We start from the raw sequence: 15203 nt of genomic DNA, 5'->3' as shown, positions 1-15203 counted from the left end.
ACAACAACCACATCTTCCTCCCTTCTTTCCCTGTCATTTTCCTCGTTCATCAGCTCCTCAAAATACTCCTTCCATCTTTTCTGTACACTTCTTCTGACATAGAGCCTTTATTTTTACTATCGTTTTCTAGAAAACCTTTTTTATACTTTAGCCGTACCTGTACAGCATGAAGCTAACGGTTTAGCCCATCCAACCAAACCTAAAATAATGTCCTGGTTCAGATGGGATGTTCAAGAATAATAAAGAAGGAATGAACCAACTTTGTTAGCATTCCAGTTTTAGTTCAGGAAACCGTTTGGAGATCAGATCTAAATTAAAAAAAGAAAAAGGATCCCAGAGAAATGAAAAGTGGAGGAGCTCTGAATGTCTGCAAACAGAGACGCAGGAGGAGGAGGAGGAACCGAGCAGCTTCCTCACACAGAGTGAGCCATCTGTCTGCAGGAACCGTTTGGCGAGCTGGTGGACGTTCACGTTTACTGTAAAGGAGGAACAGCTGTCACTGTCGCTGCTGGGAACCTTCCCGCCATAAACCTCCACCGGCGGCGGCTTAACGATGCGGTTCAAGGCAGAAGAACGGAGAAACCATGAAAGCCTGGGAAGTGGAATCATCAGCAGGTCTTCACGCTTTGGGCGGGGCCAGTAGCATCCATGCTGACCTTTGGGCGGGGCCAGTAGCATCCATGCTGTCCTGTGGGCGGGGCCAACAGCATCCATGCTGACCTGTGGGCGGGGCCAGCAGCATCCACCCTAACCTGTGGGTGGGGCCAGTAGCATCCATGCTGACCTTTGGGCGGGGCCAGTAGCATCCATGCTGACCTTTGGGCGGGGCCAGTAGCATCCATGCTGTCCTGTGGGCGGGGCCAACAGCATCCATGCTGACCTGTGGGCGGGGCCAGCAGCATCCACCCTGACCTGTGGGTGGGGCCAGTAGCATCCATGCTGACCTTTGGGCGGGGCCAGTAGCATCCATGCTGTCCTGTGGGCGGGGCCAACAGCATCCATGCTGACCTGTGGGCGGGGCCAGCAGCATCCACCCTGACCTGTGGGTGGGGCCAGTAGCATCCATGCTGACCTGTGGGCGGGGCCAGTAGCATCCATGCTGACCTTTGGGCGGGGCCAGTAGCATCCATGCTGTCCTGTGGGCGGGGCAAACAGCATCCATGCTGACCTGTGGGTGGGGCCAGCAGCATCCATGCTGACCTTTGGGCGGGGCCAGTAGCATCCATGCTGACCTTTGGGCGGGGCCAGTAGCATCCATGCTGTCCTGTGGGCGGGGCCAACAGCATCCATGCTGACCTGTGGGCGGGGCCAGCAGCATCCACCCTAACCTGTGGGTGGGGCCAGTAGCATCCATGCTGACCTTTGGGCGGGGCCAGTAGCATCCATGCTGACCTTTGGGCGGGGCCAGTAGCATCCATGCTGTCCTGTGGGCGGGGCCAACAGCATCCATGCTGACCTGTGGGCGGGGCCAGCAGCATCCACCCTGACCTGTGGGTGGGGCCAGTAGCATCCATGCTGACCTTTGGGCGGGGCCAGTAGCATCCATGCTGTCCTGTGGGCGGGGCCAACAGCATCCATGCTGACCTGTGGGCGGGGCCAGCAGCATCCACCCTGACCTGTGGGTGGGGCCAGTAGCATCCATGCTGACCTGTGGGCGGGGCCAGTAGCATCCATGCTGACCTTTGGGCGGGGCCAGTAGCATCCATGCTGTCCTGTGGGCGGGGCAAACAGCATCCATGCTGACCTGTGGGTGGGGCCAGCAGCATCCATGCTGACCTTTGGGCGGGGCCAGTAGCATCCATGCTGACCTTTGGGCGGGGCCAGTAGCATCCATGCTGACCTGTGGGCGGGGCCAGTAGCATCCATGCCGCCCAAAGGTCAGCTCCACCCCTGTAAAAAACCCTCCAGAACATTTTCCCCTTAGTGGACCGGCAGACCTACAACGGGCCTCAACAGCAGAACCGGAACAGAACATCAGAACAAAAGAGACTTAGACTGTTTCTGAATTCCCGCCCTAACTACTAAAAATCTAGACGGTGCAGGACAATGCAGAGCCCTGGACTTTAAAAGCAATTCGGACACCACCCTGTTTTTAAACCGTGGATTTGATGTCATTGATTTCACAAAGTTAAAATCTGCAAAAGTAAAAATTTGTGACGATTAGGAATCCACTGTCTTGTAAAGATAAAAACGTTGATGGTTTATCATAAAAATACAGTTAAACCTGACCCAATGCATTGTGGTCTATGTTCACCGATCTAGTGAGCATGGATGCACACTGGCTTTTCACAGAGACTTCTGGGTAATTTCTAGGACACTGGATCTTGGAATTGTAGATTCAGACAAACTAGAAATGGCGAACGCCCCAAATGGAGTGCACTATGCAGTGTGAAGGGAACACACAGCCGTGGTTTGATCCGGACAGGAGAATGGAAACCTCTTTGTTTTGGGATTTCATCATTTCTGCAGAGGCTGCAGCTGCAGAAACAAGCATGACCCCCCCACAGTCAGGGCACCCCCCCACGCCTCGTCTCTGCTCTGAGGTCAAACCAGCTGTGCCGTGCAGATGCTGCTCCGGCGCCTAGAAGGCCGTTCTTCATGGGCCTTAGCCTCAGAACTGAAGGGTTTCTAACTCTGCAGAAGCGGGTGGAGCCGCTCCACAAACCGTCTCGGATTCCCGGCGGAGGAGGTCGTCTTTGTTTCTGCCTGAATCGCCTCAAAGCGTCTCGTCTGTCAGGAAACCGATCGTTCGAAGAAAAGCCTGAAACCTGACTCTGAGTAAGGGAAAGGCACAGAAACTGGACTGAAACTGCAGCCAGAAACCCCAGGATGCATCTGGACCGCTCCAGAACAAAGGGTTTGAACCCCCCCACCAGATGCCCCCCCCCAAAGACCTGTATCATACAGACTGGAGCTCCGGGCCTTTTTCACAGACTGCCACTGAGAAGCAGCTACCTGACCCGACCGCCTCGACTCGCCCAGACAAAAGCTCCGCCCGCCCCGAGGCCCGCGCTCAGGCGGGAATGCTCAGCCCCAGAACCGACCCCCCCACACCGCGGCCGTTTCAAGAGCTCCTTTAGTGAACAAACATCTGCTGCAGTTTACTAAGCCTCCTGAAGACCTCTAGATGGACCTGGGTCCAGGAACCTGGGATACCTGCTGGACCGCAGAACCTCTGCAGAACCCGGACACCTAGGAACCAATAGGTTGGAGTTGGAGGATGCCGTTGCCATGCCAACAGTCTGTCAAGAGTCTGTTCCCACACAAGCAAAGGTGGCCCCCCTTCCTGAAACACCCTCACAATTACATTTAAGGGGGTGGGGCAGTTTCCCATGGGAACGCTGTGTGTGTGTGTCTCTGTGTATATGTGTGTATTAGGTGTGTGTGTGTTAGTGTGTGTGTTAGGTGTGTGTGTTAGATGTGTGTGTATTTGTATGGATGTGTGTGTGTATGTGTTAGATGTGTGTGTGTGTGTGCTTGTATGTGTGTGTGTGTGTGTGTGTGTGCTTGTATGTGTGTGTGTGTGCACGTTCTTTCACAGTGTAGAGTCTCAGTCAGAATCTCTGTTTCAGGTGTTTCCTGTACACCTGAAGCACAGGTTGCTGTAGAAGCTTCCACCCTTTGTCACTTATGAGGCTGAAATCTGGTTAAATGAGGATGTTCTGGAACAGGAAGTGGCTGCAGACCTACTTCCTGTGTCAGCAGTTTTTTAAAAGCTCGTGATTTAATTGTGAACTCTGAATTATTGATTAAGTGCTGAGTGGTGAAAGCCCCACAGAAACCTGACGGCTGTTTCTCTGGTTGTGTGTCTGCTGTCCACACACCTCCTGTCCCTCAGTCTCATTCCTGATCCAGATGAAACGATGGTCACCATGGTAACCTGGTCAATGCTGGTTGAACCAGGTTCCTCCAGAAACTAGGAGGTGCTTCTGGACCTGCCTGTAGACTCTGTCTTCTTGTTGATGCCATCTCTGAATTTTGGACATTGGTGTTCCTCCAGAATCCACTGCCCCGCCCAGAAGTCCAGGAACATCCAGACCTCCAAAAACCACATTTACAGACTGATTTATGCTGGTTTGCAGACATCATCCCATCAGGAATATTGAGCAGTACTCGTTACACACAGGTATCCATTAGCAATCTTTACTACAAAGAAAATATGTTAGTGAACAGGTGAAGCTCTGGCTTAGAGCCTGTAGATTGTTAGAAAATCCTTAGAAAGGAACTTTAACCAACATTTATGCAGCAGATGTTCTCATGCTAAACTAAAACTCTGATTTTCACCACTAAACTGTCTCCATAAGCGTGAAGTTACAGCTCTGGAATTCATCTGTATAACTATTCCACCATTTTATACCATCCATCCATCATCCATCCATCCATCATCCATCATCCATCCATCCATCCATCCATCCATCATCCATCCATCCATCCATCCATCCATCCATCATCCATCCATCCATCCATCCATCCATCATCCATCCATCCATCATCCATCCATCCATCATCCATCCATCCATCCATCCATCCATCCATCCATCCATCATCCATCCATCCATCATCCATCCATCCATCCATCCATCCATCATCCATCCATCATCCATCCATCCATCATCCATCCATCCATCATCCATCCATCCATCATCCATCCATCATCCATCCACCCATCATCCATCCATCATCCATCCATCCATCATCCATCCATCCATCCATCATCCATCCATCATCCATCCATCCAGCATCCATCATCCATCCACCCATCATCCATCCATCATCCATCCATCCATCCATCCATCATCCATCCATCATCCATCATCCATCCATCATCCATCCATCCATCATCCATCCATCCATCATCCATCCATCCATCATCCATCCACCCATCATCCATCCATCATCCATCCATCCATCATCCATCCACCCATCCATCATCCATCCATCCACCATCCACCATCCATCCATCCATCCATCCATCATCCATCATCCATCCACCCATCCTCCATCCATCCATCCATCATCCATCCATCCATCCATCCATCCATCATCCATCAATCATCCATCCATCCATCCATCCATCCATCATCCATCCATCCATCATCCACCCATTATCCATCCATCCATCCATCCATCCATCATCCATCCATCCATCATCCATCCATCATCCATCCACCCATCATCCATCCATCATCCATCCATCCATCCATCCACCTTCCATCCATCCATCATCCATCCATCCATCATCCACCCATTATCCATCCATCCATCCATCCATCATCCATCCATCCATCCATCCATCCATCCATCATCCATCCATCCATCATCCATCCATCATCCATCCACCCATCATCCATCCATCATCCATCCATCCATCCATCATCCATCCATCATCCATCCATCCACCATCCACCATCCATCATCCATCCATCCATCCATCATCCTTCATCCATCCACCCATCATCCATCCATCCATCATCCATCATCCATCCATCCATCCATCATCCATCAATCATCCATCCACCATCCATCATCCATCCATCCATCATCCATCCATCCATCCATCATCCATCCATCCATCCATCATCCATCCACCCATCATCCATCCATCATCCATCCATCCATCCATCCATCCATTATCCATCCATCCATCCATCATCCATCCATCCACCCATCTACCAATCATCCATCATCCATCCATCCATCCATCCATCATCCATCAATCATCCATCCATCCACCATCCATCATCCATCATCCATCCATCCACCATCCACCATCCATCCATCATCCATCCATCATCCATCCATCATCCATCCACCATGCATCATCCATCCATCCATCCATCATCCTTCATCCATCCACCCATCATCCATCCATCCATCATCCATCATCCATCCATCCATCATCCATCAATCATCCATCCACCATCCATCATCCATCATCCATCCATCATCCATCCACCCATCATCCATCCATCATCCATCCATCCATCATCCATCCATCCATCCATCATCCATCCATCCACCCATCTACCAATCATCCATCATCCATCCATCCATCCATCCATCATCCATCAATCATCCATCCATCCATCATCCATCATCCATCCATCCACCATCCATCCACCATCCATCCATCATCCATCCATCCATCATCCATCCACCCATTATCCATCCATCATCCATCCATCATCCATCCATCATCCATCCATCATCCATCCATCCATCATCCATCCATCCATCATCCATCCATCATCCATCCATCATCCATCCACCCATCATCCATCCATCATCCATCCATCCATCATCCATCCATCCATCATCCATCCATCATCCATCCATCCACCATCCATCATCCATCCATCCATCCATCCATCATCCTTCATCCATCCACCCATCATCCATCCATCCATCCATCCATCATCCATCATCCATCCATCCATCCATCATCCATCAATCATCCATCCATCCACCATCCATCATCCACCATCCATCATCCATCATCCATCCATCCATCCATCATCCATCCACCCATCATCCATCCATCATCCATCCATCCATCCATCATCCATCCATCCATCATCCATCCATCATCCATCCATCCACCCATCCACCCATCATCGATCCACCGATCATTCATTCATCCATCATCCATCCATCCATCATCCATCCATCCATCCATCCATCATCCATTCATCATCCATCCATCCACCCATCATCCATCCATCCATCATCCACCCATCCATCCATCATCCATCCATCCATCATCCATCCATCATCCATCCATCCACCATCCATCATCCATCATCCATCCATCCATCCATCCATCCATCATCCATCATCCATCCACCCATCATCCATCCATCATCCATCCATCCACCATCCATCATCCATCCATCCATCCATCCATCCATCCATCATCCATCATCCATCCACCCATCATCCATCCATCCATCCATCATCCATCATCCATCCATCATCCATCAATCATCCATCCATCCACCATCCATCATCCATCCATCATCCATCATCCATCCACCCATCATCCATCCATCCATCCATCATCCATCATCCATCCATCCATCATCCATCCATTATCCATCCATCCACCCATCTATCAATCATCCATCCATCCACCCATCATCGATCCACAGATAATTCATTCATCCATTATCCATCCATCCATCATCCATCCATCCATCATCCATCCATCCATCCATCATCCATCCATCATCCATCCATCCACCCATCATCCATCCATCCATCCATCATCCATCCATCAATCCATCATCCATCCATCCATCATCCATCATCCATCCACCCATCATCCATCCATCATCCATCCATCATCCATCCATCCACCATCCATCATCCATCCATCCATCATCCATCCATCCACCATCCATCATCCATCCATCCATCATCCATCATCCATCCACCCATCATCCATCCATCATCCATCCATCATCCATCCATTATCCATCCATCCATCATCCATCCACCCATCATCCATCCATCATCCATCCATCATCCATCATCCATCCATCCATCATCCATCCATCCATCCATCATCCATCAATCATCCATCCATCCATCATCCATCATCCATCCATCCATCATCCATCCATCCATCCATCATCCATCCACCCATCATCCATCCATCATCAATCCATCCATCCATCATCCATCCATCCACCCATTTACCAATCATCCATCCATCCACCCATCATCGATCCACCGATCATTCATTCATCCATCATCCATCCATCCATCATCCATCCATCCATCCATCATCCATTCATCATCCATCCATCCACCCATCATCCATCCATCCATCATCCACCCATCCATCCATCCATCATCCATCCATCATCCATCCATCCACCCATCATCCATCCATCCACCCATCATCCATTCATCCATCCATCCATCATCCACCCATCATCCACCCATCCATCCATCATCAATTCCATCATCCATCCATCCATCATCCATCATCCATCCATCCACCCATCATCCATCCACCCATCATTCATCCATCTCTCCATCCACCCATCATCCATCCATCCATCCACCCATCCATCCATCCATCCACCCATCATCCATCCATCCATCATCCACCCATCATCCATCCATCCATCCATCCATCATCCATTCATCATCCATCCATCCACCCAACATCCATCCATCCATCCATCATCCACCCATCATCCATCCATCCATCCATCATCCATCCATCATCCATCCATCCATCCATCATCCACCCATCCATCCACCCATCATCCATCCATCATCCACCCATCATCCATCCATCCATCCATCCATTCATCATCCATCCATCCACCCATCATCCATCCATCCATCCATCATCCATCCATCATCCATCCATCCATCCATCATCCACCCATCATCCATCCATCCATCCATCATCCACCCATCATCCATCCATCCATCCATCATCCATCATCCATCCATCCACCCATCATCCATCCATCCATCATCCACCCATCCATCCATCCATCCATCCATCATCCATTCATCATCCATCCATCCACCCAACATCCATCCATCCATCCATCATCCATCCATCATCCATCCTTCCATCCATCATCCACCCATCCATCCACCCATCATCCATCCATCCATCCATCCATCATCCATCCATCATCCATCCTTCCATCCATCATCCACCCATCCATCCACCCATCATCCATCCATCCATCCATCCATCATCCATTCATCATCCATCCATCCACCCAACATCCATCCATCCATCCATCATCCACCCATCATCCATCCATCCATCCATCATCCACCCATCATCCATCCATCCACCCATCATCCATTCATCCATCCATCCATCATCCACCCATCATCCACCCATCCATCCATCATCAATTCCATCATCCATCCATCCATCATCCATCATCCATCCATCCACCCATCATCCATCCACCCATCATTCATCCATCTCTCCATCCACCCATCATCCATCCATCCATCCACCCATCCATCCATCCATCCATCCACCCATCATCCATCCATCCATCATCCACCCATCATCCATCCATCCATCCATCATCCATTCATCATCCATCCATCCACCCAACATCCATCCATCCATCCATCATCCACCCATCATCCATCCATCCATCCATCATCCATCCATCATCCATCCATCCATCCATCATCCACCCATCCATCCACCCATCATCCATCCATCATCCACCCATCATCCATCCATCCATCCATCCATTCATCATCCATCCATCCACCCATCATCCATCCATCCATCCATCATCCATCCATCATCCATCCATCCATCCATCATCCACCCATCATCCATCCATCCATCCATCATCCACCCATCATCCATCCATCCATCCATCATCCATCATCCATCCATCCACCCATCATCCATCCATCCATCATCCACCCATCCATCCATCCATCCATCCATCCATCATCCATTCATCATCCATCCATCCACCCAACATCCATCCATCCATCCATCATCCACCCATCATCCATCCATCCATCCATCATCCATCCATCATCCATCCTTCCATCCATCATCCACCCATCCATCCACCCATCATCCATCCATCCATCCATCCATCATCCATCCATCATCCATCCTTCCATCCATCATCCACCCATCCATCCACCCATCATCCATCCATCCATCCATCATCCATTCATCATCCATCCATCCACCCAACATCCATCCATCCATCCATCATCCACCCATCATCCATCCATCCATCCATCATCCACCCATCATCCATCATCCATCCATCATCCATCCATCATCCATCCATCCATCATTGATGGCCCGCGGGCCGTATGTTTGATACCCCTGCTGTAGGGTGAAGGTGGGGTTCCCCCCTGACAGTTCACCTGTCCACCGCAGGGCTAGGTTCACATGTGTGTCTGGACTATAGATCAGTTCTAGATGAGTTCTTACCACCGTTATCATGAAGATTTCCTCATCCCACAGATCACAGCTATTCTCTCTTATTTTAAACACAGTCTTTTGGACAATAACCTATTTTCATCACCAGGAAAGATGAACAAGATCACAGAACATTAGAGCTTTAATGGACCACAACAATGGCTTAGTGGTTGATGGTGCTTTGAATCGTTAGTCGTACTTCTGGATTTTCAGGAAAGTTAAAATTAGTTTTGTGTTGGTTTTTACACTGTGGTGGGATTTAAAATGATCTTTTGGTATCAATCATATCTCCAGTCTGCATATTTGTCTCTTAGAGACCCACCATGAAAACTGTGTTTTTAACATGTTCTCGTAGCATTTTCTCATGCTGGAGACCAAATATAAAGAAAATGAAGATCTGAGTATTTCTTTATTAAAATTGTTGTGAAGCAATGCTCTGAAAAATGTCCAACGTCGTGGCAATAAGCGGTGAAATGTTGAAAATAAACAGCACTCAATCCTACTTTTAGAACTTTATTGGTTAAGAAAAATTCATTCCATTTTTTTTCTTACACTGAAATATATTTAGAGGTGGAAACAGACAATGTTGGCTGTTCTCTTTACATATTGTAAGTTACCAAAATAAAAGCACTATGAATTTGCTTGGGCAAAAGCAACTTATCTATGTGATACAGTTGCAGTGCTTACCATTGTGATCATTAGATAAACTGAATTTTACCATTGTATTACAATGGGAGATGTATTAACATACAGGTATAGTTTCTTTTAAGTCACACTTAAAAAAAGAAAGAAAACGTGTTCCGGTACAATATCAGGATATGTATTGTATCGCCAGACTCTTGCCAATACACACCCCTACATTTGACCCTAGATTTCCTCTGAACAATACAAAGTAGTATCATCTGCAAAGAAAACACATTATAATAAATCAAACCTGTTTATCCCTTGTGCTATCTTAGATGACCCCCCCCCCTTCCATTGATGTGTTCTCCCTACCATGACAAAGGTGGATAAAGGTGGAAAGATTTCATGTAATCCATGGACACCAGTGAAGATCACAAATCATTGAAGAAAAAAGGTTCAGAGCACTGTCTAGTGGGTCTAGATCAGGGGTCGGCAACCTTTTTTACTCAAAGAGCCATTTGGGACCGCCCCTAATGAAAAGAAAGCCCCCCCGCCACAACCTGTTTTGACATCATTATATATATTATGCATGTATACATTATTCAAAGGTGCTCATTACGTCGATCGCGATCGACCTTCAATGACATGAGTGTAGATCGCGGGCCAGAAAAGATTAAAAAAATATATAAAAGTACTTCTTTAAAATCCACCAGCCAATCAAAATCCTCACTGAGAAGTACGGGACTTGATTGACATGTAGATTGGCCAATCGGACATCGTCTGAAGCATACACCGCTGCAAATGCACATTATGTTCTTTAAAGGATGATACCGCGGCCGCGTGTGGGAGGAGCTACTGGTTCTGGTCTGATCGCTGGATGGAGCGATGTGTTTGTCAATGCATGGTAGACACTGAGAATGTGGAGAGATCAGGTTTATTATTTTGAAGAGTTCTACTTGGTAATCATGTTTCCATGTTTGAGTTCATAAAATCATCCCAGAGAAAGTCTCTGCTTCAACTCCTGCAGGGAAAGCTGCGTCTGAATCTGACGCCGTGTTTGCATCTGACAGAGTTTGAAGCCAAAGCCTCTTTACCTGCTTTTCCTCTCTACCTGTTCACCTGTTCACATCCTCTGCAGCTGAGAGTTGGTTTCCCCTGCGCTCCTCAGTGTGTCCGACACAGAGAGCGCAAAATACGGTAGTCAGGGCGCTCCAGCGCCGCACAAGGATGAAAGAGCCGGACGCAGGTTATAGCGGGGATAGAGCGGGTTAAGAAAATGGATGGAAGAAGGCGACCCGCTGAAGAAATATTCAATACTAAACTCATTTTATTATTAGTCTGAACTATCTTTTATTTAGAAAAATCTTTTATTTTATCAGTCCAGGACGAAAAACAACATCAACAAAAGCTGTGTTGGGCGGTTTTTGGCTGGGTCTGGCGGTTTTCAGATGACTTTTGGGCTGGAAACCTGTGACTCTATCTGGCAACGCTGGTGTGAACTCTCAGTCTGTCATCAGCGAGTTGGTCTCTGCCCCGCGGCACATCAAGTTCCCGGCAGAAGATCGGATCGTTTATTGAAGCCGCCCCGTGTGCCTCCTCCTGCTATCAGCTCTGCAGGTCTCGCCCGATAAATACGAGCTCATTACGAAGCTGTTTTTTACGTGGCTCGTGCTTCGTACGGAGCCAGCAGCGCCTTTGAAATGCCATGAAAAATGAAAAAACTAAAATAAAATTTAATTATTATAAAATACTCATTATTTTCCAAAGTCACAGGGAGCCACAACAGATGGATGAAAGAGCCACATGTGGCTCCGGAGCCATGGGTTCCCGACCCCTGGTCTAGTGGGTCTAGATGACCCTACTCCCAGTGTTAAAGTACCTAAGATAGAACAAGGGTTAAACATAAAGAAAAAAGCAGTTTAGCACTTAGCCTTACTGACGGCCACACGTAGCCTTCAGCATTCTAGATCCATCATTGTAATGTTTATGCATAAATAGTCTTTAACCATGGACGTGGTTAAGTGCAGGACTGGCACATGAGATTCCCCGGACTTCATCGGGTGTGGGTCCTGGGGTAAGACCCTTCACGCTACTGCCTAGCTATGTGAACAGTCTTTAACCCAGGATGTGCAGGTGTTCCGTACGTCTCTGGCTCGTCTGATATCCTACTCCAATCAGTTATGTTCACAAAGATGCTGCATTCCCGGAGTGACCCAGGTCTCCTCAGTGAACGTCCACCAGCTGGTCCTGCCCCGCTGCTCGGCCTCTGCTGGGCACAGCTGAAGGTCCCGCTGTTTCTGTGAGGAGATCATAGGTGGTCCACAATCAGGAAAGAACACAAACATGATGAGCTGTGGATGTGTTTTACAAAGAAGTGGACTCAAGGAAACTGTTATCATCCAGACAGGAAGCGCCTCATATAGACAGGAAAACAGCTGATAAGGAACCAGGAAGGGGGGTACAGAGAGTGAGCAGTATGTTCGGAGGACATGAAGCTGCTGATGTTCAGCTTCATCTGGAGAATTACATATTTTTCCAAGTTTATCTATAAGAATATTAACTCTGCAGAAAACTAAACCTGAAGTAAAAAGACAGAAAATAACGTGAGAAGTCATTAAAAATCTAATAATGGATTAAAGCAGGAGAAGTTCTGAATCTACTCATGAAGATCTGAAAGATCTGGACTTTCTCTAGAGAAGATGAAAAAGCTTCGGCTGAAACCTTTGTGGTTGGTTTCTGTTTGCTGATTCTCTCTCAGGTCAGTTTTCAGAGACGAACAACTAAGAGAAAAATGATTTTTGGAAACAGGAATGGTGGTTTTTCTGGCAGAGGCTGCATTTCTCTTCCTGTTTCTTCTTCTCTGGACAAGATCTTCAACCGGAGACGACCGGCTCTGAAGAAGGAACGCCATCCTGTGTTTGCGGCTCCGCAGTCAGGGTGGGACGACTTACCTTCTAACCAACACGCACATACATGTACACACACACACATACGTGTACACACACACACATACATGTACACACACACACATACATGTACACACACAAATGCACACACTCCAGCAATTCTATTGACCAAAGGCTCAAATTGACAAAAATACATTTGACAGATCGACTGAAATCAGAGCTGGCACACACACACACACAGACACACACAGACACACACAGAGACACACACACAGAGACACACACACACACATACACACACACACACACACACACAGACACACAGAGACACACACACACACACACACACACATACACACACACACAGACACACACAGACACACACAGAGACACACACACAGAGACACACACACACACATACACACACACACACACACACAGACACACAGAGACACACATAGACACACAGAGACACACACACACAGATACACACACACACAGACACACACAGACACACATAGACACACACACAGATACACACATAGACACACACAGAGACACACAGACACACACACACACACAGACACACAGAGACAGACACACAGAGATAGACACACAGACACACAGAGACAGACACACAGATACACACATAGACACACACAGAGACACACAGACACACACACACACACACAGAGACACACAGAGACAGACACACAGAGATAGACACACAGACACACAGAGATAGACACACAGACACACAGAGATAGACACACAGACATACAGAGATAGACACACAGACACACATAGACACACACACAGATACACACACACACACACCTACACACACACACACACAGACACACATAGACACACAGATACACACACACATAGACACACACACAGACACACACACACACAGACACACAGAGACAGACACACACAGCTTTACAAGAGCGGTGATTTAAATGAATTCCTGATATCATCAGAGAAATGAGACGAACCCCCATGAAGAGCCTTCCTGCCCCCCAGGAAGACGTTTCTTCTTGTAGAACAAACTGAGAACAACGTCTGCTTGGATCTTCATCCTGTGAGGAGCGAACGGCATCATGATGCTGAGCGTGAAGCTGCTGTGTTTGAGGCTTCAGGCAGATTCTTAACAGTGATTGTAAAGTTCTGGTGGAGAACAAAAGCAAGAAGGAACAAACAAGGTGATCCAGAAGCTTGCAAACAGGAACAAATGGACGTCCTCACCTGTGCGTTCACACCTGTCCACCTCAGCCTGAAGAGCCTGAGAGGATCTTACAGTTTTACCCTCATTTTCAGACTGTTTTCATGGTTCAGAACAGAACAAGGGTCCGAATCTCTGGCTTTCTCCACTCAGTATTGTTTTCTTCACGTGATAAAGCTAAATAGTTGAATCGTTTTCTGCTCAACTGTTTTGTTATTTTAAATTTAAAGCCGGTCCAATTATTTCATAATTGTGCAAACCTAGAAGGTTTTTCCCAGAGGCACGCTGAACCAAAGCAGCAAATGTGGTTGAGTGTAGTGAAACAGGTCGCTCAGTGTTAAACAGAGCTGCTGCAGGAGCAGACAAATAACTGCATCATTAGGACCTCATTAGCAGCAAGTGCATGTGAAAGTGTGTGCCCTTGAATGTGCAACAAGGGTGCCAAAACCCTTTTCAGTGTTCCTTTGCCCTGCCTGTTGCTTGTGTGCTACGTACC

The 15203-nt window shown here is 47.8% G+C and overlaps 1 protein-coding gene across 2 annotated transcripts in view; it reads left to right on the top strand.

The window, feature by feature from the left end:
• Positions 1-15203, top strand: part of mgat4b (alpha-1,3-mannosyl-glycoprotein 4-beta-N-acetylglucosaminyltransferase B) — a 47952-nt gene that overhangs the window by 9078 nt on the left and 23671 nt on the right. Inside the window, exon 1 of one of the 2 annotated variants that reach the window (XM_078954450.1) lies at positions 3944-4126. The exons of the other annotated variant lie outside the window; for it this stretch is intronic. Coding sequence (XP_078810576.1) covers positions 4069-4126 — 58 coding nt within the window. The 5' untranslated portion in view covers positions 3944-4068. Of the gene's footprint in view, positions 1-3943; positions 4127-15203 lie in introns of those variants that run through there. 2 annotated transcript variants of the gene reach the window in all.

This window comes from Oryzias latipes, chromosome 10 (assembly GCF_053564925.1).
Source record: "Oryzias latipes strain Hd-rR chromosome 10, Olatipes_Hd-rR_3.1".
Lineage (NCBI taxonomy): Eukaryota > Metazoa > Chordata > Actinopteri > Beloniformes > Adrianichthyidae > Oryzias > Oryzias latipes.
This window is presented reverse-complemented; position numbering and strand designations above follow the sequence as displayed.